We start from the raw sequence: 25,633 nt of genomic DNA, 5'->3' as shown, positions 1-25,633 counted from the left end.
GGGCTTCCCCTGGGTCCTAGTGCCCTTGGTTCCTGTCATTTTTGACAGGAACCAAGGGCAGATAAATATTAATTTTCTAAAAATTTTAGGGGCCCTGTGGGGAGGATAGAATGGCCTCACAGGCCGGATCTGGCCCCCGGGCCGTATTTTGCCCACCCCTGTTTTAAAACAAGCAAAGTAAATCAGCAGCTCTCCACAGCTCACATCCCAGAGGCTGACTTTAGACTGCTCTACAAGATGTTCAACAACCACACTGGGCTTCTTCTATGCAAACCCTGTTAGCAAACAGCTGAACTTAACAATGATCAGCTGGAGAGCCATAACTGTTCTATTCACACTATGATGGGACCTGCTAAAATTATATCATCCATGGACATGGCAGAAGACAGAACCTGTAGTCCAGGCACAGTGCTGTGAAGTACCAAGAACGTGCTACAGGAGAAGAAAAAGACTTAAAAGCAAGGCAATTCAGGGGTAACACTGGCATCTCTATAGTCTTAATCCAATTCTGTGAGCACAAACTATAGTACTCTTCTGCACAACAGAACAAATTAATAGTGAAAGGGCAGTGCAACTGTTAAACAAATGTTTTTCCTTCTGCCAATCTAGATTAAAACTGCTGGCACCAGGCAGCATTACTTAATAAGCTACACTGACAGAGTGTACAACACAAAAGGTACATTTACATCATATTAAAAAAAAATTAAATAAAATTTAGAAGAGAGCAAATTTTATTTGGTTCTCACCAACATGGACATTTACAAGTCAAGACAAAGCTTCTCTACTGCATTTGAATGAAGCATGAAATAAAGTGGAGTATATGACCAGTGTTTTGGTTACAAGGCCTTGTACAGACATTCAGTTTCTCCTGAAAAAGTCACTACTCTCCCAAGAGAAACCATGAGTGTATAGATGTTCAGGGCGTTTTCTCCCAGACTAAAAATGACTGCTCCAAGAGAAAAATAATCTGGAGCAACCAGGGGTAAATTACTCCCAGGAGACTTTCTCCTGGGACAGCGAATATCTCTACATACCAAGGCTTCTTTCAGAAGAGAACATAGTTCCCCTCCATATTTCCTGCCTTCCCCTGCCTCCTGCTCCCTACCACCATGTTGCTCACTGGACTCTGTTGCTCCAGCAGGGAGCAGAGCATGCCCCTTTCACAATCCTCATTTTGCTGCAGGAAACACAGGCTGACTCTAACCATGTGCAGCCTGGGTCAGCCAATCAGGGCTGCACTGTGCAATGCAGCCATATGTTGCCAGGCTAAGGAAGCCAGCAAAGCATGCTGAGATGCGTGTGCAGAGTCTTCCTCCCAGCTGCACAGTATCATTACTGTAAGCTCTCCGCTCTTCAGGGCCTCACATATTGAAATTCAAATGTTTGTACATGTGGCTCTGGGTGTCCCTGAGGGGCAGCAAGGCAGTGCAGCAGGGATCCCAGGGGGGGCATTAGGGCTGCAAAAGGGGCCTCCCACGCTGGAGCTGCTGTCCCTCAGAAATGCCCTGAGGATGCACTCACTGCACAAGAAACTAGCAGTAATCCCTCAGACCTAGCTCTGCCCACTCCACCTGCCACAGCATCTCCTCGGGCCGAGCCAGCTGTGCACCCAGCGCTGCCTCAGGGCTGGGCCAGGCCCCACATGGCCCCAGTGCCATGGGTGTGAAGGCGAAGGAGGCAGCACATCTGGTGGAAGCTGCCCCACTGGGACCAGACCTGCCCTTTACCCCATGGTGAGCTGGGGAAGGCCTGGCCCAGCAGTGCGAGGAGCCTTCCAGGTCCCCGCCACAGCAGCACAGGTGCTGTGGGAGGCACAGGGAGCCAGTCATCATGACCAGGCCCCACCACTGTTGATGGGCCAGGCAAATCAACCAAGTGGCTGGGAATCTTGCTGCTGTGGAGGAAAGACCCTGCCTGACCCCTGTGGGGGGCCCAGCACCTCCCTCCCCATGGTGATGGGATCTGGGCACAGGAGAGGTCTGCAACCCCAGCCCCAAGCCCTGCCCCCCTAGTGGATGGGCAGCACCCCCTAGTGGCTCAGCCACACCTGCTGGCCCCTGCCTGCAGTGCCCTGCCAGTGGCCTGGGGCCCACACAGTGCCGGGCACAAAGTGAAGATGTAAGAAGCTGGTGCCAGGGCCATTCTTGCCAGAGGTCACTAATCTAGGTATGAGCTATCATTTAACTGTTTAACCAATATAACTGAAGGAGGTCAAATGGATAATTTTTAAAATTATATTAACATCCTTCATCCTTAAGACTATGGTGTGACCGTCAATTCTATTCCATCAACAATGTGGTTGTGGGCTAATGTCTAATAAAGATCTGATCAATATGCTACTGGATGCTTATATTTTCTTGGTGAATGGGGAGAATAGAATCCAAATATATTTTTAAAATTAGGGCAGTGTGATTGATAGATATTTTTTCTTAACATGGAGAATTCTTTATGGTTCCACTTTTCTAAGCAAGCTGTCTAGTACTCAAACCTAAGCTAGAGTCCAGCTGAGGCTTTTAATTACATGCATTTAAGACCCAAAATCGTGAAACCATGAATGAAAGCAAACGTCACTGACAGATAACTAGGATTATAACCATACCGAATCTCTGTCCTCCATTACCCGTTGGGGTCTGGCAGGAGTGGCCGGGCTCGTGCCTTTGATTCTCTTATACTGGGTGAACAAAATATTCATTGTTGCCAGAAGAACTTCAGATAAATTGTGCCTGATCTATAACGAAGAAAAAAAAAAAAACACCCAAAAATACATGATAGTGAAAAGCTATACAGTTATTGCTGTTAATACACAACATCAAAAAACTGAGCCTTATCACCCAGTTATACAGGTGTGTGCTGAGAAATGTCACTGCATAATTAACTTGATATGAAGATAACTGGGTTATTGAATACAGGTCTGTGACTTCAAGTTCCAGATGAGCATTAGGAGACTACAACTCAAACAGTCAACACATACTGTTTCTTGACAAATAGCCAAATATTTTTTTTTTTTTAAAGCTGAAGGAAAGAAGATAAGGAATCAATGACCTCAGAATAACTGATTAACTGTTTCGACTGTTTAGATGATTTTCTAGGTTTTTCATGAAGGTGCTGTATGCTCCAGCTACACATTTCAGAAGTGTACAATGTAACAGAAAATAACACCTGCTCCTGTTCACTAACTTATGATTCATTTCTTCAAAGAAGCAGATCCAAGAAGTGACAGCAGTGCTTTACATTAGCACAGCCCCTCAGCATTAAACTGACATTCATCAGTCTGCTACTACTGTATTCATTTCCAAGGTGGCAATAACCAGTGGGACAGATTCTTCACGTTGGTATGAGATAAACTGAACTGGATTTGAAAGGCCAACAAAGGCAATGGCCACGAAGTATTAGAAACCAGGAACTGCATTAGAGATAACTTTCAAAAGGGATAGTGTTCTCTTTGAACACCGAGCTATCCCTCGTGTTCAAAGGCTATCTATGGCTCTTAGTTGGCAACCAGCAAGCAAAAAGGTTGCTTTATTGATGGGTCATGCATATGCAAAGGCATGCCAGAAAATCCACATTGACACTGCCAATAATTAAGATGGACTGGTGTGAATTTTTCCTACAGTTCCATGGAGCTAGATATGAATACAGCAGTCATTTGCATTCAAGTATTTGAAGCATCTTGATCACCCTTTACTCTATCAGTTTTTCAGAATCCAAATATCAATCGTTATGGGGAAAAGGGTTGGTAAAAGCCTTCCTTTTCCAAGTTGGTCAGTATTTTAAAGATGACTTGATTTGCCAGGAAAGAGTCAAGATGTCAAACTCTTGAGGTGTTTTTGCACTTTTTAGGGATCTAAGTCAGTTCACTGATGAGTCAGTGATTTCTCAGCTATTGTCTACAAAATATATTATTCAGGAAATTGATAAATTCTACAGTTAGAAGGGAAATGTCACTCATTCACAAGCAAATTATTTACAAGTTCACTTGAGGCAAAAACAATTATCCTATTAAAAATTGTCTTTAAAATATACTATAAAATTATATCTAACATTTCATATCAGGTTCAAAATTAAGTTACAGAAACTTTGCCCTTGGCATGACAATTTTGATGGACCTTTCTTAGTGTAACACCTGCTTTAATTTGGAAGGAAAGAAGCCCAAATACCTACTTCCCTGCCCCCCCGCCCCACAGTCTGAATGGGTACTTATAGCATGCAAGACCCAATTTAATTCAAATGCTGAAATTTATCAATGAATTTTCTGAACTTTGTTAGAACTCTCAAAAGATATTGGTTCAAAATGCACACTAACTGGTCCACCAATGGACAACAAGATACAAGACTGATCCTAAAGCCACAAAGAATAGCTTTGAAGGAAGAGGCAACCAAGATTGTGTGTTCATCCTTGGGAATACAACATAAATACTAAACTGATCAATAACATTTCCAGTCACAGGCTATAAAATAGTGACATTACAGGGGTCTATTATCATCTATTCATGAAAGACATAAATAGTGAGAACCTGAAAGCACAAGGCACTGCTTACTTCATCGGTGAAATTTCTGAAGGCAGCCACCCTCTCTTCCACACAGTCTTGGCTGAGCGGTACAAGCTTTAGATGTTCAATAATCTTTGAAAAGGAAAAGCAAGAATAGGAAGAGGTTGTAATAATAATTTCTTTATGCCAAATGTTACTAACAGGCTTGTCATTTTGAAATGTAATCTGAAATGCACCCAATTTCTCTATTAGGGAAAATACTATTTATTGGTTTTATTTCCTTACCTACTTGTTGAGATAGCATGAACAAAATATCTAAAGAAAGATTTTCCTGATCATGAGATTACAGGGAGGAAACATTTTTTTACATTCCTGTATCGTTGCAGCATCTTCTACCTCATTAAATATAAGATACCATGACAATTTGTGTTTTAAGTGGTGTTACATGAAATGCTCTGGGTTTTCAGGGCATTAGTAAGTTTGTACTTCAAATGGAACTCTTGAAACTTACATCAAAGGCTCTGTCAATGTGACCAGCATGATATTCATCAAAAAATGTGATCAAGTCTAACAGAAGGTAGAATGTGGAGTCAACAGATTTCTTTGCACTTATCCCTTGAGCTTTATACCTGAAAGAAAAAAATTTGCAATTTTATAATACAAAATAGCAACCACTTATATAAATGCTTTCAATTCTTTGGAAGCTCAAACTCCAAGCAAAAGGAAAGAAGACATCTAAAATACAAAGGACATTTTTCATTTCTCTTAAGTAGAAGGCAGAACTGACGGTCATGTTCTCTTTTACTCACTATTCATTTTCACTCCCACTTTTATGTCTCTCAGATTAAATGTTTGCTTACCTTTATACGCTTAGCATTTCCATATTCATTTGATGGAAATGGACTCCTATTTTCTGAAGGGCAGGTGATGTATGAGCATCTCTGCTCTCTACATAGCAAATGACTTACCAGTGCAACTTACTGCTTTAGGATAATCAGGCAAAAATCTCAGTAAGACTTTAAAAAGGATTATGAATATGCATGCTAATTAGACTAGCCAGGAGATGAATTAAAAGGTGACCAGTCCTCTTGTCCTTTACAGTATGATCCAATGGCCAGCTAGGTCTTAAAGGCATTTCTTCCCCCTTGCAGTGAAGATAGACAGGTGCTGTATATACACCTTAAATCATCCTCTGCTGCATTAGCCATGATGCCAGTTATCAATATAAACCCCAATTCTGTACAGTATCTCTTCTGTTCTTGTCAAGTGATGTGAGAATACACAAAGAAAACAAGGGTCACTGACATAAATTGCTGCATCACTAAAGCATTGTCCACAGTACAATTAATGATGAAAAAACCCATGCAACTGGGGCAGGAGAAGAACGTAATCTAGTCAGACTCTTTGAGGCTAAATAAGAACAAGGTACGGAGGAGTGGGGAGTGAACCCCCCCCCCCCCAAAATCTAACTATTCATGGCGTGGCTGTAAAGTAGTACTGCCAAACAGCAATACTTAGCAACCTCCCTCACAGATATTAAAGCAAGTTAATATAATGCCCAGTGCAGGTTCTGCAGCAGCTTAAACTCTGTGGCTGAATGATACATCCTGCCAAGTCAATACAGTGCTAATTTTCACTCCATTTTAACCTTTGCTATATAGAAGTTAAACAGATTGAAATGGTGACCTAAAAACATCCCTGAACAATAAAGAAAGCAAAAGACACTGGACTACAAATCAGTGCATCGTTTATTTGTTTTTCACTTTTAAAGTTGCTTGAAGGCTTTCTAGGTTGATTTATTTATTGCATGAGAAGTACTTAAACATTCCATGAGACGTACCAAGACTTTAGGAAAGCATAGGAATGGGACCAAGCATAACACCCTGTCTCTAACAGCAATCAGTACCAGATACTGCAAACAAAGATGTAAGAATCCTATATTAAAACTATTTTCCAATAACATGCCAATTCTGTCCTACCCCAGCCATTGGTAAAACAAGATGGTTAATAACCCTTATAAATGTTTATCCTAGTTAGCACTCACTATTAAACACAAATCACTTTCTTATTGTTCATACAAAATTTCAATTTCCAAAAGGCTCTTTACCTCAATAGCATCTTACAGCAGCAAGTTCTACTGGTAGCCTTGTGTAAAACTACCTTTGATCAATTCTGAATTTAAACATGTTGCCGTTTTTATCCATCTCTATTTAAATAAAACAATGAGACAACTCTGTTTTTAGAAACAAAGCTTTCAGAGCACTATACTCCCAATACTTCTATTACTTTCAATCATCTCATAGCGATTCCTACTTTTATAGCTCACTTGGAATTAAACATAAAGTCAGTGTCCTCTACAGCAACCAGTTTGTCCCATGTCTATACATTTTTGCTAATAATCATCTTTTAGAATGTAAACCTGTTTGCATTTATTGTTAACTAGATTATCTCTACATCTTCATCATTAGCAATTTTCCACAATCATTTTTTGTTCTGGTCAAGGATAATATTTCTTGCTTCTGAAAAATTCATCTGACCAGGAACTCAAGATTACATCTTCCATTTTTATAATGTAACTAATGAAAAGCAAGAAAGGGCAAATTCTGACTCCTTTTCTGCTGAAAAAAATAACTTAGGACAGCTCAGACCAGTATGGACAAGGTCAAGAAACTCCCACTGAACTGTCAGAGATATATGAGCCCTGAACTAGAATGGTTAAGTATGCTCTAGTCGTCTCATGGTCTCCAAGATCCTTCCCCAGTAGGTCTTACCTCTCTGCAATGGAATGTGCCATGTTCTTCAGCCTCTCTTTATTCGACTGGGGACTGCTGATCTGTGGCACCATGGGGCTGAGTAATTTATTCATCAGTTCTAAAACCTTGTCTGGATTCTGTTAAAAATGCATTAAAGGAAAGGGAATGTTACAGGCTATTACACCTTCACTAAGCAAGCCAGTGCTTTGTGATCCTGCAGTGCTGACTGCCTCCAGAGACACCTTTCTCACTGAGTCAAGAGTAGATATCAAATGATTACCTATTAGCTAGCAACAATATGTTGCTCATTGTAATAGGGGAAAAAAAAAAAATCAGAAAATCATACAGCTCTCAAATTCCTGTTAAGCCACATCTATTGCACTATTCCTTTTGGCTTAGGATAGATTTCAAAATAAAAACCACATGTTTATTACAATAAAAAAAAATCACTTGTTCTTTGCCTATTTCTAAATACTTTGCAATTAATTCTAAAGAACTTACGCAGGGTAAACTACTTTGCTGGCCAGAATAGTGCCATGCATGGGAACAACTAGTTGAAAAAGTGCCACATAGATAAATCCCCATATGGGTTGGAAAGTCAGGTCCAGGTCCTAAATCATTTCAGTAAAATCAATGCAACAGCTACAGTACAAGAAGAGGAGAGATTAGTTCCTAATATTACAAAGTCTGTTCAAGTTCTAAAATTAAAATAACCTTCTAATCAAAGCTGATATTTTTAAAATAAGATGATGAAATAGGTGCATGCATATGACAACTATTGGAACATATTTACCTTTGCAAGGTCATAAAGTTTTGCAGCTTCTTCAAACAAGCCTTTATTTTCTGCTGCTGAAGCAACTTTGTTAATGATAAGCTTTGTGTCACTAGTAAACTTGTCTATGACTCCAGGCTGACAAGACAAAGCAAATAAGGAAGGGGACATAAATATCAGAAATCAAAATTATTTTACAATTCCTGGAATATTCTGTCAAGGCAATGAATATTTTGGAAGTTAGATTATGGTTAGAATGGCCTGTACATTTCCATGGGAATCAATAAAAAGGCCAAGTTAAAAATAGAAAGAGTTCTTCTGGGAGACGGTCCCTTTATCAGGAGTCAGCACTGAGACATCTGCTGTTCCTAATTTATTCATAATAACCCAGATAACAGGTCAAATTCTGAACTATTTTAATTTCCTGATGACACACTACTGGGGAAAAGAATGAAACACAAAAGACTTCAGCCTGTGTTTTGATGGCTTCTGATAGGTTATATGTTGTTACAGACATTTTTATGATAACAAACAGAAGGGAAGTGCTATTAGAATTAAACACGTGTGTATACTCACACACACAAGGGAAAAAGTAAAAAAAAAATATGAAAAAAATGTCTTGTGTGATCTCCTTTATATGATACACATTAAAATGAAGTCTCCAGAAAGTCTCCTTTACACATGCATGATTTCTGTAGTCATTATACTATAGGAAACAATGAACATGGTTATATTTTAAAGGAAATCATGCAAAATTAAGAAAACTGGACTCACTGCTACAGGTATAAATAACCTGAAACACTCCAAATCTATCAAACATACCATTATAAAAAGAAAAATAAGTTGTAAAGATAACTGCAAAAATGAAATTGAAAACTCACTCACTGATTTTAGATTAAAACAAACAGGATAGGTGAGAAATGTCCAAGGAAAACCCTGCCAGTAACTAGAAATACTTTTAACAAAGCCATTTGCTTGGACAAACACTGCTTGGGCAAGATCATTTGAGATCTGAACACATTTCATCTTCCAAACTGAGGGGCATAAAGAAAAATGGGGCTTCAGTGAACAGGCTCTTTACATTTGTTACCCAGAACTATGAACACCCCTCCCTCAAAAGTTTCCTCTATTTTTCGTCTGTCTGTTCATATGTTCTAGTTTCAGAATGTAACTTTTTACAGTAGAATCAAGATCAATCAGTCGGTTGCCCTTATTTTCTTAACTGCAAAGGTTTGCTACAGGTTGCAATACATTTCTTTTGATGGAAAGCAAGGAGGTTCCATACACTACCTTACTAGGGAAGCCTTCTTTAATGAATAGGTCTCCAATCTACTAAGACCATACAGTTTATTACACTATGTAGAGACCTGAGGAAAGGTACTTTATGCTCGAAAGCTTGTCTAACCTCTTCCAACTATACAGTTGATCCAATAAAATACAGCACAACTCTCAACTCATACACTGTAGATGAAATCCTGGCCTCTTGGAAGGGAATTAGAATGGTACTACTGAATTCTATATGAACAAGATTCCAAACTACGCTTTTGTTACTTTAGATACATCCTGTCCGCTTTCAGAGGACAAAGTTTATTTTGTCAACCCTGGCCCATAGTAATTTGCTTTTTTTCTTGCCAACTATGACTACTTCACACTGAGGCAAATCACTAATCATTTGAAAAAGATTTGGTGATTGTAGCAGAAGCAGACATGCCACAAAAATACTAGCTTGGCTAATAAATTGCAGAAAAGCCAGAAATAAATGTGAGTTTAATGGGAAAAGCACCCAGTACGTATCTGTATCTATATACAAAAATCTATCAACTTACCTTTCTACTGCCATCATTCTCCACCTTCCCAAGAATCATATCAAACTGTACATGTGACCCATTCACAGAGGGGAAAAAAGGGAAGAATATTAAATCACTTACATAAATACAACTACAAACTTGCTAGTAGTATGAAGATGCAAATCTAGGTATATCACAAAACAAAGATCTCAATTAAAACAAATAATTATTTAAAATAAGCCAAATGCAAACACATCTGATACTGCATTAATCCAACACTATGCAGATGGCCATGTGGCCTTTCTGAGAACTGGATTTCTGTGTTACTGAAACAGCACACATACAGAGTGAAAAAAAGAAGACAGTCATCGCTCTTAGGACTTAAGTAATGTTGAAATAGTTCGTATACTTTGAAATGGCATTTTCTAACGGTAGATTTCAGCATGAGCAAGGAAAGAAGAAAACAGCTACAGATACCTCTCTGCTTTCAATTACTAGCTCACTAACACAACGCAAGAACATATTTTCTCCTTGGTTATCCTTCTCGTTCCTGTAAAATTAAAATAGAGAAGAAAAACGCATGTCACAGTTTTAAAAATTATTTTATAGCATAAAATTCTACAGCTGAGTTGTAGCTCCTACCTGAGAAAGTAAAAATACTGCAGGGCTTCTCTGGGGTCTGTTGACTCAAACTTACGGGTGTAAAGCATCAAAAGGCGAACAAAATTAAGGCGCCGGATGCCAGGAGGGTCACCAGGCTCATGACTCACTGTGATATCGGAAACAACACAGATCAAAACAATATTCCTTACCATCAGACATCTGGCACTGTTCTAAATTAACTAAAGGTCATAGCCAAATTTCAAAGACATTCACAGAGTGAGCAACCATATCAATAAACCTAAATAGTTAACCCTTAGAGAATACTGACATACTGCAATTCAGATGATGGGTATGTGTGTCTGAAGTCTATAGAGAGTTAAAAATCAGGCTAAGGAAGACAAACCTCTCCTGGTAAAGTAAATATGAAGGACTTACATAGCTGTGCACTCTGCCCAGAAGATTTGAGGAGGAGCTTTAACTCAAATAGAACCAAAGCAACATGAACAGCATGACAACGCAAGCGCTCTGTCCGAAAAAGAAAAGCAACTGCAGCTTCAAACTGTGCTGTCAAGAACAATACTTGGAAGTAGAGAAATGGCTGCTGATTCACTGCAAAATGTGATTCACCTAAAAAAAAACACACATGTACACTAATGAAGACAATTCTGCTCCTGAAGACCAATGAGGGTGGGTGGCTGGGGTCACAATACATCATCACTGTTTATTCAGTGCCAATGAAAAGTAAGGATGCAAGACAAAAAGGAAATCTAATTGGTGGTTTATCTCTAATTGTTCCCTTGCAAACATATCATGACAGGCTACATCATAGAAATGTATTCAGGAGATACAGGGGAATAAATAATTATTAATTATGAAAGGAGTCCTATTTTTAGTGTGTGTGCATGTACACATACACGCGTGCGTGTTCTTGATGATGACCCCTCATCCTGGTCAGACTAACAGTCTCCCTTGAACCTTATGTTATCATTCATAACTGCAAAAAGTTACCTACTCAGAACTCCTTACATTCATCTGCACCAATGGCAGGTTTTTATGCCTCCTCCCTCACTCTTCAAAGTGGAAGGAAACATAATTACTGAGGTCAAGCTCCTGCCATATTCAGGCTGGTTTCTTAAAGGGCTTCTCATTTAGTTATTTACAAGAGAAACACACTGGAAAGAAAGGCATGCCTGAAAAAGGACGGGATTCCTATTTTCTTTTCTCAATTTCAGCAACTGACAGCTAAACTGGAAGAGCTTAGCACAGGGGCGGGCAATTATTTCAGGCGGAAGGCCGCTTAACAAGGTTTGGGTAAGCTGTCGAGAGCCGCATGGGTAGCCCCGCCCCTTGACAGGTGCCTCGGCCCCTGGCTGGCATTTGGGACCGGAAGTCCCAACCTTACCCTATCCTTAACCCCTGATATTTGGCACCAGAGTCCCTCCCCTTCTCCCCCGGAAATACTTCTTTTGGGAGGGGGTGTTGCCATCTTAGAACAAGAAAAAAAAACAAATCATACACTAGAAGTCAAACATCTGCTATAACATATTTTAATTTTATTACAAAAAATATTTTTGTCATGATTTGTGTTTGTGTAGTGTATATAGAGGTGACTGCATAATAACTCAAAAATAAATTCTTAGTCTTTTATATTGTGTAGAGAGGTACGTGTGGGGGTGGGGAGGATGTGGGGGTGTTTATGGTGGGGTGTGGGGGGTTCGTGAGGGGGTGTGGCTGCATGTGGGGGGCATAGGGTATGTTGGGGGGTTGTGTGGCAATTGTGGGGTGTGGGTGTGTGGCTCTGGAACACACTGTCCTCTCCTGCAGTTAATGCAGGCAACACTGGTGTGTGTGTGTGTGGGGGGGGGGGGGGGGGTAGGGTAGGGTATGAGGGGTGTGGGAACCCTTCCACCCCACACTCCCCCCATGGTGCAGCAGCAGGCAGGGGTGCTGGTGCCTGGCTCTGGCCAACACTGCACATCACAGCAAGGAGTTCCCTGCACTCATTGGGCACAGGAGGGAACCCCCAGGTGCTAGAGCTGACTGCTTTCTCTGCCCCAGCCCAGCGCCTGGGGCTTCCCTTCTATGCCTGGTGAGTGCAGGGAGTGCCAGGGAAACAAATGGCCCAGCAGGGGCTGCGCTCCTCGCAGCACTGGCCAGAGCCAGGAGCCAGGCACCAGCACCAAGCAGAGCAACCACCATCCTGCTGCTGCTGCCCCTGCTGCCTGCCAGGGCTGTGCGCCATAGGGGGGGAGAGTGGGGGAGTCCCCATACCCCTCCCTCTTCACACCCACACCCTGCCCACCTGAGCTCAGTGCTGCTGCTGTGCCCCCTGGGCATGGGCTCCATGCTCCTGCCCAGCTGCAGTCCCTCCTCCCCCCCACTTCTCTATCTGCTGCCCAGACAGAGCAGGACACTAAGGAAGCCTGCAGCAGAAACCCCACCCATGGTACCTGGGCCAGCCTGTCCACCCATGAGGGTGGGAGCGAGGCATAATAGGATCTGTTGGGGGTGGGTGTAGGTGCCTTGCTTCTGTCCTCGTGGGTGCAAGGGCTGGACGGGGCACAATTCATTGTGGGGGGCACCACGGGCCAGATGGAAGTGCCTGGCAGGCCATATTTTGCCCACTGCTGGCTTAGCAGATCCAGAGAAAATAGTTTGTAGTTTAGAATGGGCAAAACACATAGAGCCCCTCATATAGAAAGCATCTGGAATTTATCTGGGCTACTGAGAAGCTAAATTCATTTGGTCCTTATGAGACCTGCTATTTTTCTAAAGGAATGCTATGTCTGACTCTGCTAATTTATCCATGAGTATCTGTAACCTCAGCAGTGAGTGATGGGGTAAGTGAAGGGGCCATCTGGACTGTTTACATAATTACAACTAGAAAATACTTTAAGCAGAGAGAAACAGAACAGCAGCAGAGCACAGAGGCTCATGTAAACTTTCTTACCATAGTCTTCAAGTAGTTGTTTCTGGAACTGTGATAAAGTTAACCTATCTTGTGGGGAGCTGGTACCATCATCATCAAAACACACTTGCTTGAGCTAAATAGAAAAAAAAAAAGAAACAGAAATGAAGACACTTAAATAAATTTCTCCTCCAGGACATGCTAGGAACCAATCAACTGACTAGCAAGCACTTTCATTCACAGTTCTTGGAGTGTGAATATGTGAGAAAGACGAATTACAGAATCCCATATAGATTCACCTTAGAGTTCCTAAGGAGGAGAAGTTACCTCGCAATTGCATGTCAATTCTGATGGCACACAGAGCTACAAACCAGAGTTGTACTTACATTTCTGCCACCATTTTGTTACCAAATAGGGACCCACATGCATCATCATAATGCAACTGAAAGACTAGAATGGACTAGTGAGAATGCCCATGAATACAGAGTAACTTCCTATAATGCTGGAGGAAAAGCTACCTCCCTCAACCCTTCCTCCTTTTGAAGTAGTTAGATCTCTGAGGAACGGAGCACCAGATGGTGAAAACATCAGGGTGTACCCCTTGCCGTCAATGGAGCAATGCTGATTTACAATAACACAAGCAGCAAGGATTTCTTAGGATGATATTTTTACTTCTTGCATAATTTCTGGACCATCATGGCTACACCATCACTCTTACACTACTGATTTACAACAACTGAGGCTATGAATTGCGAAATCCCAATATTAAAATCTGATTTACCTTCAGCCAAAGATAATCTTCTGTTTTATCAGCAACTTCACTCTGGTTATCAGTGATGTCACACCGGCCTATGATACAATAAACAGCTCTTTTGTAAGGGTCAGTATTGTTCCTCAGGGCTCGTCTGTAATGGAGGCGAAGCTTATTTTCAGTGGCAGGGGATAATCTAAAAAAATAAAACCAGACAATTAGATTAGGAATTTAGGAAAACTGACAATTTCCAACTTCCCCACTAGAAATCTTAGAAACACAAAGACATTCCTTTCACCTGCTATTCACAATTACAAAGAATACTAACTAATGTTAATATTAAAGACATGCAAAAGGCATTTTTCTAAACAAAATGCTTAAAATATTTTAAAATTTTACTAAAATGTAAAATGAGAGAGAGTTGTTTAAAAAAAAAAAAAGCATGAACACTAAATTAAGTGGGTATCAGCTGGGTGAGCCCCATTTTATACAATCTCACTCACTCCAGCAATTCTTAGCCAGGGATAAGAAACAGGAACACTTGGGTCACAACAAGTTTACTAAAGTGAGTCAAGTTCTATAATATGGAGTCCTGTATGAGAAACACTGTTTCAACTTTAGCATTAATGTTTAGTACTATGTTCTTTAACATTATACTTTGCTTACAGGGAAACTTATGGAATCAAATCAAAAATAAAATGTTCTTCTAGACCCATAATAAGATCTTATTTGTCAAGTCTGGAGCCAAACTACATTTTTATGGATGAAATAAAAACAAAATGAATCAATTATACTGTCTATTTTTAAAATGTCGGTAATGAAAACCATGACAGAATTGTCAGTGCTGCTACAATGTGCACCATCTTGGATTTTGAGAGCCAAATCAATCCATAAAAGTATGAATAAATCTACCTTAGACAAAGAAAAAAACCCAGAACACTTGACTAGTAGCACTTACAGCATTTTTCCTAGTTATTCAGAACCTGATCCCACAAAAATATGGGCATTTGAGTAACTTTACACAGTTGGGTAGCCCCGTTCTGCTCAAGTGTGCTTGCCTGATTGGTATCTTAATTGGTATTACCAAGAACAACACAGGGTAAAGTGATACATTAAATGGTTTAAATCATAACACTGATCTATACCTGGTTTCTTACTGTCCCTCAACAATCCGGATCCTGAAACCATCTCAGCATGTGCCACCTTTACCTGTTCACCAAGCTTCCTGAGAACAGCTGCTTCATACAATTCCCAAGCAAGTCAAGCTCTCAGTCACCTGAATCCTTTTACATAACAATTGGTTTTGTTGCAAGTGCTACCCATGTTGAAAGTTAGTGAGGAGTGCATCCTAAAAGGATTTTAAAATGAAGCAAGCAACAGGGTGACAAAAAATAGGATTTACAACTGCGGATCAGATCAATTCTGTAAAGTCCAATATCCCACCATCATAAAGAAAGTGGATCACCTGCTAAAAAAATGAAGCTAACACTGGTATATTAGTTTTGAAGTGTAAATGCCTGCATATTTTCAAACAATTCTCTCTCTTTGGAGGTTTCTAGACTTCAAAGCCACAAGTTTAAAATGCACAGTCTTCTTATGTACAGCAAAAGCTGTGTTAACTGGCACTTTATTAGCCGGAAAACTCTACTAATTGGCATCCAAGGGACGCAGCAAAAGTGAAGCTGGAAGTACCACTTCTGGGGGACTTCCAGTGTCACCGCTGCGAGCTGAGTTTTTCTTTGCCACTTCTTCGGCCCACGGCGCAGTACAAAGCAGCCTGCACGGGGCCCCCCCTCCCTGGCCCCCAGCACACTGATGCCAGAGAGTGCACCAGACAGTGCACATTTGATTAACCGGCATATTTGATTAACCGGCATCCCCCATTCCTGGGGGATGCCAGATAACAGAGCTTTTACTGTATAAATTAAATGCATGGAGCCATTAGTAAGAAGAAGGGATCCTCGTTTTCTCTGATAAAAAAATTACAAATTCTCTAATTAAAAACCCAAAATCCGTGATTAAAATGAAAGGCCACTATATATATACGTACCAGTTGAACACAATGTTTTCTGATATATTTACCATTTTAAAGCAATTTGGAAGCCTACCAGTGCCTCAATCACTATAATAAAATAAATTCTAAATACCTATAAAATTTGGTATTTGACTTCTGGGTTTATCATCACAGAAAATCAGAGCTCCCCCTGCTCCCTTAGCTCACAGAACACAGATCCAAGCCCCACTCCCAAGCCATAGCCCCCCAGCCCTGCTGGTGCCCCCCACTTCCTACATACAGCACCCTAGACCCATGGGTGCCCCTCATTCCCCCCACATTCCCACTGGCGCTGCAGGTGCCCCTCGCTCCCCACCCACAGCCCCCTGCCCACTTCCAGCCCTGGTGGAGGAGGCTCCCAGCTGCCAGGGCTATGGGGCCAGGGACCTGGGTCCACAGCCCCCTGCCGCCCCATAGCAGCACCCAAGCCCCAGTTGCTGCCCACAGGAGGTAGTGGCTGCCGCAGCAGAATGGAATCTGGCACCCCATCCCTGCTGCCTGTCTGCTGCAGGTTCAGATTGGGGCCAACTCCTCTCCACTGCATGCACTCCTGGAGGGGCAAGGGGGACCCATGCCCCCCAGATTTGTGTGCAGGGTGGGTGCGGGTTGTCTGCCGAGGGCTCAGGCTGCCTACTATAGGCTCAGGCTCCCCACCCTGCTGCCCTCCCCCAAGGTCTCTGCAACCCAACAGGTGCGACCTGGCACTGCGGGGCATAATGGGGCTGTGCGGGGAAGCTTCTTGCTGCTGCAAGCTAGGGAAGAGTCCTCCCCACCTTGATTCTGCGGCCATATGGCTGAGAGCAAGCAAAATGCAGGGACATCTGAACCCCAAGCCTCTGGGCTTGGTTCTGCATGTAGGATGCCCGCCAAATTATTTGGAAACATCTGAAGTTTCAGGTGGGGGTGGTGGATGTCTGCCAGTAGTAGGGGCCATATACAGCTCTTGATGATTCACAGATTTGGAATTGATGTGGCTTGGAACATGAAAAATTTGCCAAAAAAAAAAAAAAAAAAGCTTTTTGCAGCTGCAAGCTCCGCAGCTGCCCTGGCGAGGCATTCGTTGCCCATGCAGCAGTATTCCCTGGCCGGACACCAGGGCAGCACGGAGTTCGCAGCAGCCAGAAACTTTTCCGCATGTACCCACTGGGCTGCAGAGGTCCCAGGGGAGGGCAGCAGGGCAGGGAGCCTGAGCCCAAAGCCCTCCCAGCACACAGATCTGGGGGTATGGGCCCCCACTGCCCCCCTAGGTGCGCGCAGTGGCGGGGAGCCAGCCCCACCTCCTATCCCCCAGACAAGCCCCCTGCAGCCCCATCCCACTTCCCATCGGAGCCCTGAAGCTATGCCCCAAGCACCCCCCAGCTGAGCAGCAGCCCTATCCAACTCCCTCCATCCCTCCCTATGGGGACCTCATTCTCCCCAGCCCCCACAAGACTTACCTGTGGGAGCTGCGCTCCAGGCTGCCTGGCGGCCATGTGCATATACATGCACATGGTGGCCCCTGCCTGACCACCCTCCTTCTGCTCCCCCCCCCCAGCTCCTTGCTGGCTCTAACTCCACCAGCCTCCAGAGAGCTCTTTGCAAATGTGTAAAATCTGCAGTTTCTCCGTTAAAATGAAAAATCCATGTTTTTCTCAGGTAAAGGGGGAAATCTGTATTTTTCTCTGTTTTTCCTTGGGAAACGGAAAACCCAGAACCCTGGTAAGGATACAACAGCATTTCATTTTCCTACTCAAAGGATTCCCCATTCTCTGCAGGAATTTTCACCACAAAAGCCCTTTCCTAGTCCACCATACCTTTTATCTTTACTGAGCATATACTCCTGGAACCAGGTTTTAAACTCTCCCAGCTGGTGCTGTGCCCGATTCACCACATGCAGAGCTGCAAGGAGATCTCCACAGCGTATGCAATAATAAATCAATGCCCAAACGGGATGGCCTTCCACCTCCCCATCCTGAGAACAGAAAAACAACTCTTTTGATACTCTGTTTTCTTTTTGGGCACACCAACCTACTTCACTTTCTTCTGGCAACATCCCAAAGTTTGCTTTTATACCCAACTCCCCACTTCCATGAGAATCCTGTTTGTATAACAAAAGCTTAGATTCCAGCCCACTTCAACATTTCAAGAAAGCTGTGCCTGTCAGTACCCACTTGCATAAGAAGCAACCTACTCAGTCGCAACAGTAAGAGCACAAGAGAATAAGTAGGCAGTCAGCTGTTATCATTCTCCTATTTGTACTGACAAAGGGCTACGAGAAAAGTGACTTTTTATGCCTTCCAGTTCTAGCAAATCAAGGTAGCAGAAGTAATTAATGGGGACAGACAACAGGGGTGAGATTTGTAAGAGCCACTGGATGTATGCTCATTTTCTCACGGTTGATGAGTTCCAGATTCTGATCAACAATTTTTGCGTTTTATGTATTACCTCATCTACTGTAGAATGGGCAGGAGAAGCCTTCTGGTGTAGTGCCATGTCAGTAAATACATAAGAGCAGGTCAAAACACTCCACTGAATTGTTTTTCCTACCTTTGTACAGAAGTACTCCTCATTCTGCCCCTCTGATTCCAACTTGTTGAAAGGAACAATAGACATAAAAGTTCTGATGGGTTTTGGTGATGCACAGAATAAATTTGTATTTACTACAGAACATGGTATGCCAAACTTCTTCCTCAATCATTTACTGATCTAGGATTTCATGCTGCTGGTTGCCATTGTGATTCCCTGTGCGAGCTTCTGGGAAGATGATTAATTACCCACTAGCTACAATTTCTCTTTCTACTACCAGCTTACTTCAACTGCTGAGGTTCATTATTCTCCCTTGGGAGTGGAAAAGTCTGGGGAAAGGTTATGCCAAACCACAGAAAGACACCAAATAAAAACCCTAAAACAAACTCCAACATCAACTAGTTAAAAAGTTTAACACATAGAAGACATAAGCATAAAAAAGGGATCAGTTAGGACTATTACTTCAATAGAAAATAATTTTGTTCAAAAAAAGGCCCCTTTCCAATTACTGTCACTTATTAAGGTTTTATTTAAGAGATGAGCTCAGAAGCTTTTCACCTGCAATAAACCAAACATCAGTTAAATGGAAAACCTGATATTATTCTCTAGCACCGATGCGAGCCTGTATGTTCAATTTCAGTGGGCTTTGGATATAACACTATAAAATATTAGTGATACTGTTACTGATAGAGAAAAATACACATACTAAATGTGGGTCTCACTGGGTAAGCAATGATTGAGCTGAATATGAATTGTTCAGGTTTCTATTTCATATACCTTTAAAATACTCCATTTGATTTTGGACAGTGTCTCAAACCAGCTTCCCTATTAATACTTTCAAATATATAGGCACAATTTAGTTGCTGGCTTCACCCACTGTTACAGGTTCATGAATTTGATTTTGTTGACATTTCTAAATAATAGATTTTTGCTTGTGCTTCAAAGTTCAGTACCTAGACATCTATACATCAACTGTACCTGCATATCTATATGGCTGCAAAACTGAAAGCTGCAGCAGTACAAAAGAAGACTGCTTAATTGTTTTTTAAATTTAACTTGTTAAATCTGTGCATATCGAATATTTCTCAGCCTCATCTATTTTAATGCCTGTTAGTTCCCCATCACAAAGAGAATTTTAATATGTTGTAATTATAAGGGCTCAAGGACAAGCCTTGACCACACTTTTGTAACGGTCTCCAAAGAAAGTCAAGGAGTTTCTACCTTTTCTCATTATTTTATCTGTAAATAATTCAGGAGAAAAAGACATGCAATCTTACCCAATGCATTCAAAATTATATGACACCCTCAGGGATTTGTACTAGCATCCTGGCTGCATTACTGTGAATAGGATTGCAATGGTATTTGAGCTGTATTACTGAAGGTACCTGAAGTCCAGGGACAGGTGCTGGGAGTTTGATGTTAAGGAAACTGCGGACTAGTTGGTAGGTCCCAGGTATTCCACCCAACTGAGCCTGATGTAAGTTTCCAAAGACCGTCACCAATGTGTAATTCATGTAACTGTAAAAAACCATTTCAGTAAAGTAAAACATGCCTGCTATAAGAAGCCCAAATCTTTTCCAGTTCAACTGAAACATCTACCTCTGAGTGCAAGACTGCAATGTTTGAACACCATTTTGGTGGCAACATCATGTATAGTTACATTCCTTCATACAGATATTTGTATGTGGAAATTAGATGCAAAGTTGTAAACTTTGATTTTTTACAATGCATTACAGTTCAGCTCTCACCTAACTACTGACACAAAAGAATACTGAGAATATCATAGGCCCACTTTCTCTCATTTGTGCAATAGCCCTGGGATGGATAAATGTAAAAATATTATAAGAAAATCATAATGGGAAGGAAATCCGGACACAAAGTCTTTACGAAAAAGCCATGACAGATTTGGGAACATCTAAAAGCAGCAAAGAAAGTAATTAACTGAGGCAAGCCAATAAAACCTATCCATATACCGGACCTACAGGGAATGAGGAATATCCTGAGTTAGTAAACTGTAGCACCATTATACAGGTAGCTGGGACAGCTTCAATGAGCTTCTGTTTTTTCTGTCAGCCGACAAGAGACCAATGAGATACAAGCACCTCCTCCTCCACAGGATGCAAACTACAGAACACCAGCCTAAAAGACTAATCTTCCAGATAAAGGCACACGTGAAAAGCTATGGTAAACTGAAGAAAGTAAAAGTATCATAGTGTCACCTGATACTAAATCTAGAGTTATGGTTGAGTTAAGCATGTTCCTCAGGGCTCAAGATCACAGATGTCTGCTGTAAATGACCCGACACAAGACCAGCTGTGAATGCCTTAAATTTATGCAAGGTTCACCTGTAGCAATGGTGAGGTTTGATGATCACAGCAGGTGAAGTTCAATCTCATTAGGGTCTGTTTTACCAATTGGACAATTGATGGCAAATAAAAATGAATGCTGCAAAGCATGTCACTTGGGCTTTAAAAATACTAAGCCTGAAGCACCCGATTTCAAAACTGGTGCAAGGGGGAAAATAATGTGTATGTAACTGCATGCCTAATTTCCACTTGCAGTTAATGTGACTGAGATAATTTAGCAAATTGGATACTTGGCAAATTGGGTTAAGAGCCTAACTGGCCTGTTGGGTATTGCTGCTGCTAATGAATTGGGAGCAGAGGATTCTTCTGATGCATCTATTCATCTGGAAATAGATGGGCATGCTGCCACTGAGCCCATGAGTGATAATGAGGGAGAGTATTGATGAGGCGTGGCAACCAACTGTTAGTGACCAAAAGAAGGCTATTATTGAAAGAAAAAACATTTCATCCTAGCATGTCATTTTGGCACATATCAGTACCTGTGGTGCTCAAAAGCAGATCAACATCTGCAAATACGTATGCAGAACTACTGAACCTATCACCTTCCTTCTATTATCATCTGTCCTGTAGTCTCATGATGCCAGCTGCTCGAAAGGAATCAGTCTCATATTCAAGTCTGTGGCCATGTATGCAATGAACAGATCCCAGTGAAAATCAGCAAGGTTCTGCTTTGAGTCAAACTTTGCAGCCACTTATTTGTTGCTGTAACTGTTCTATATGTGCAATATACCTTATTCAAGTTATGATGTTTTGATGTAGCCCTAGTGCAGGAAAATTGCCGAATGTAATTTTTTGGGAACTCAAAGGGATGGATTGCTACATAACATTTACCTTACCTTTGCTCTAGATATCGCAGAGCTTGTCTTACAAACTCCATCCGCACCTCCATGCTGGTCCGTACTTTTAATGCATCACTTGCGGGAATCAGCGAAACATCTGTCATTTGTTTAACCATGCCCCACATCTCAGAGATATTCTACAAATAAAGCATTCCAAGCAACAACTGTTACTATGGAGATTAGCAATTAAACCAGTTTGATATATGTGATTTTTTTTTAACATAACAAAGGATAAATTCCAGCCAGTCAAAACTTAGAATGAAGGTGGTAGAAGCAAGCATCAGGGTAAACTTTCTGTTTGACAGAATGAGTCCACAGGGAAAATCGTTATTAGCCTAACTAGTACGAGGTCTCCATAAGCTTCTGAATTTCCCACCTTTAAAACAAATCTGACTGCAAAACTTTTGCCTGAATCAATAGTTAGTCAGAACCAAACAGTTAGAACCAAACTGGTGGTTTCAGAGAACTGGTTGGACATTCAGTGCTCATAAACAGCTCCCAATATTTCTCACAAGCTGGTTGTTTCTTTGGGGATTTTTTTAAATGACAACATACATGAAAATAAACTGATTAGTAAATATAGCTCTAGCATGGTAAAGGTAGACTATGGCTGGCTAATCTATTCAGTAATTTATCAGAAAAATTAAATTATACAGTGAAAAAATCTTTGGATCAAGCATCATGTCTAGCTTTGTTTGGGGATGCCTGGAATAAAATGTCCTTGGATGTTTATGGAGATCTTAAGTTGTTATAATTAAAAAAAAATACCATAAAAGAAAAAGCAGAGCAAATTCAGCGGAGATGTTCTATGCCAATAGCAACTTCAGAGATTGCCATAAATCAGCATGAAGGTAAAGAGATCTTTTGCAAAAAGACACAATGTGGAACAACTTGAGGAGTTAAATTTTACAGTACAACATATCTCAATGATTCCGCTATAGTAGGAATCCAGCGAAGGAGGGGAAAAGTAGGTTTAATGCTGGATTAAATCCACCATTCTGTTATTTGACTGGTGTTTGAACTTAAAACATGGACACCACAATTATCATCAGGGACTAATTTAAATCGGCCGTGGTCCAAAGCTGAATGTCCTCCCACTTATGAATCCTTTGGCAATGCTCATAAAACATGTTGGATATGATTATCATGGGGTAATGTTTTTACAGCAGGACACCAGAGAACCCATTAAAAGTGACAATTTTTTCTAAGATCTCTGTCATTGTATAAGGAATTGTAGTCTGCAACAACAGGACCCTTTTATGCTCAGCGTAAATAGATTTTCACTGCTTTAGGGTCACCACAAGTAGGTTCTGCTGCACTGAGGAAGACTATTCTTGGCTCTGGTTTTTCTGGAAAGCCAGGCAACTTTTCTGTGATATCAGTACTTTTTCACCAATGTCAGCAAGCTGCTAATCACAGCTGAAAACAGATTAAGTACATCTCCTTATGTTAACTTATTGGAAGTACCTTATCATCCAATTCTGCAACAGCAGCACAAAGGTCTACCAGGTTAGGCTGCAGATGTCCATTCACTATCTTCTCATTATAAATATAAATCTGAAACACATCAAAAATAAGCAAGATTAACAATACATATGGTCGGCTCCCCCACCCACCTTTCCCCGCTACGGCAGCAGAATCTGAAATAGGCTTCATGAATGGATGGCCTTCAGGGCCTTCAGCCAGTTTCTCTGCCACATTAGCTCCTTCCACTGTGGAAACCAGAAAGTGGTGGACAGCAATATGAAGTGCACCTCCACAGTACTCCAAGGCCCCAGGCCTCCCACAAGGACAACAGCAATACAGTCATTCAGGTGTTCTGCATAGCAGAGCATTGTGCTGGGTGCCACGTCAGACTAATTGCAACTAACTGTAGAAGGAAAAAGTGCTTGCAGATAAATGACTATCAGACAGCAGAGTGACATTTCACTATACTGCACACCGTGGCTCCTGTTGAAGAGGAAGAAACAGAATTTTGCAAGCCATAAAATTAGTAATTTAGCTGCAACAGTGTTTTTAAAACACAGGCAAGTGAAAAAATACACAGCAGAAACCTGTATCTCCTAAATCCTTGAGGCACAGCAATTTTCAGGTTTTTCCCCATTGACTTCAGCCACTTATTTCAGCTGTTTGCTAAGGATTCAGAAACCTTAGCCACCCATTTTTTAAAAACTGTGGTCTCATTTTAGCTATGTTGACTTTGCTACTCTCTACTTCGTTCTCAACCTAAAGACCTTCCACCAGAACGAGGCTGATCACAGCTCCTTCCATAAACCTTCACTCCATCTGCCTGAAAGACAATGCTGGAGAGGGATAAGAGCCTCCCCACTCCAGGACTGGATATACTGCTTCCTCAGTTTTCCTAGCACAGAAGCAAGGGACTGAGCTCAGGATCCCAGCTTCCCACTATACGTTACTGCATTACTAGGCTTGGCTTCCTGACTTGATTCCAGTATCAGAGTCTGTTAAATCAACTGCATCATATTTCCATGATAACAGTTCTTCACATACTGGATCAAGACTTACCATATGTATTAAAATGATCTTCACCGCTAAGGACATCATACTGAAACAGTATGTGCATCAAGCGTCTGATTTTCAGTCATAATAAGCACCCTACTCTGCTGCTGAAATCCACAGTACCAGCAGATGCTTCAAATCATAGTGCTGGAATAGACCTCAAGGACGGTTTAGTTCAGCGCTGTTTAGCTACCAACCAGCAAGCCAGACCTGGCCCTTAAGTAACCATGGTATGGGGGGAGGGGGAGGGAAAGGGGAGGGAGGGCAGGGAGATGTCAAAAGCAAGCCGTTAGGCCCACTGCATCCCCTTACCTGTCCTGCACCATGCCAGTGATCCCCTCTGTAGTCTTCTCTGCTCATTCCCACTCCCTTTCCTCCTGTCCCCTATGGCAGGCACTGCTTACTCTCCCCAACCCTCCAAAAGCAGGAACTACATGTTGGAGGTAAGCTCTCTCCCTCACCTCCCTTCTACATCAGGCACTGTTCACCAGAGGTAAACTGTCTCCCTGCACCCATAATGTAGCCCAGTTACACCCAGCCTGCTAGTCCAACTGGACCAGTGGTCTAGTCCAACTCGCTGCACAGATGCACTAGCCAGCCCAGGCAGGTGTTCACCCAGCCTCTTCTCAAAAAACCTGCAGTGAAAGAAATTCCACAATTTTCTCACACAGATCTTTCCCACTTATAGTTCTTACAGTAAGTTTGATGAGATTTAATCTAAACCCATCGCTTCATGTCTTGCCCTCTGTGGCAGGAGAGAACAGTTGTTCTCCATCTTCTTTATGGCAGCCTTCACACAATTTGAAATCTGCTATTCTGCACCCCGATTCTTCCCCGCCTTAATCTCCTTTTCTACAAAGTACTTTTGAAATTAAGAACCTTGGTTTTCCACAAGGGGGATCTATAAATCTCAGTCTACTGAATTAACCTTACTCTTATATTCATAGATTATTAGAGCAAAGGCAGTCTCTAGTCTAAGAAAAAAAAAGGGGGGGAGGAGGAAGGGGAATGATCACCTTGGAATCTAAAAACATGTTTTAACCACAATGTAACAGTGAATGATAGTTAACACTGCAGATAGTAAGTTAGCTGAGTCCTAATATTCACAACAATATAAATGGTGATTAAACGAATAAGGGTTTTTCAGGCTCAACATTAGAAAACTGTGTGTACTGATGCATAACAATTTCCATATACAATTGCCAAGACTTAAAACAATGGCAAAACAGATGTATAACTCACTTCCTGGGTGTGCAAATGCCTGACCCATGCATGCAGTCTTGGTG

General features: G+C 41.6%; 1 protein-coding gene across 2 annotated transcripts in view; it reads right to left on the bottom strand.

Annotated features, from left to right (window-relative positions):
* Nucleotides 1–25,633, bottom strand: part of NUP93 (nucleoporin 93) — a 152,502-nt gene that overhangs the window by 6,579 nt on the left and 120,290 nt on the right. For both annotated transcript variants that reach the window (XM_014611006.3, XM_006271964.4), the window contains exons 7-21: nucleotides 23,295–23,384; nucleotides 21,825–21,964; nucleotides 20,008–20,140; nucleotides 17,911–18,068; nucleotides 14,095–14,260; nucleotides 13,356–13,449; nucleotides 10,841–11,032; nucleotides 10,445–10,571; nucleotides 10,280–10,352; nucleotides 9,842–9,886; nucleotides 8,037–8,153; nucleotides 7,262–7,380; nucleotides 5,002–5,119; nucleotides 4,539–4,622; nucleotides 2,600–2,728 (exon numbers count right to left, since the gene is read on the bottom strand). In XM_014611006.3, the coding sequence (XP_014466492.1) occupies nucleotides 2,600–2,728; nucleotides 4,539–4,622; nucleotides 5,002–5,119; nucleotides 7,262–7,380; nucleotides 8,037–8,153; nucleotides 9,842–9,886; nucleotides 10,280–10,352; nucleotides 10,445–10,571; nucleotides 10,841–11,032; nucleotides 13,356–13,449; nucleotides 14,095–14,260; nucleotides 17,911–18,068; nucleotides 20,008–20,140; nucleotides 21,825–21,964; nucleotides 23,295–23,384 (1,785 nt within the window). The remainder of the gene's footprint in view (nucleotides 1–2,599; nucleotides 2,729–4,538; nucleotides 4,623–5,001; nucleotides 5,120–7,261; nucleotides 7,381–8,036; nucleotides 8,154–9,841; nucleotides 9,887–10,279; nucleotides 10,353–10,444; nucleotides 10,572–10,840; nucleotides 11,033–13,355; nucleotides 13,450–14,094; nucleotides 14,261–17,910; nucleotides 18,069–20,007; nucleotides 20,141–21,824; nucleotides 21,965–23,294; nucleotides 23,385–25,633) is intronic.

Source organism: Alligator mississippiensis, chromosome 10 (genome assembly GCF_030867095.1).
Source record: "Alligator mississippiensis isolate rAllMis1 chromosome 10, rAllMis1, whole genome shotgun sequence".
NCBI lineage: Eukaryota > Metazoa > Chordata > Crocodylia > Alligatoridae > Alligator > Alligator mississippiensis.
Note: the sequence above shows the minus strand (reverse complement) of the source record. Positions and strands in the feature narration are given on the sequence as shown.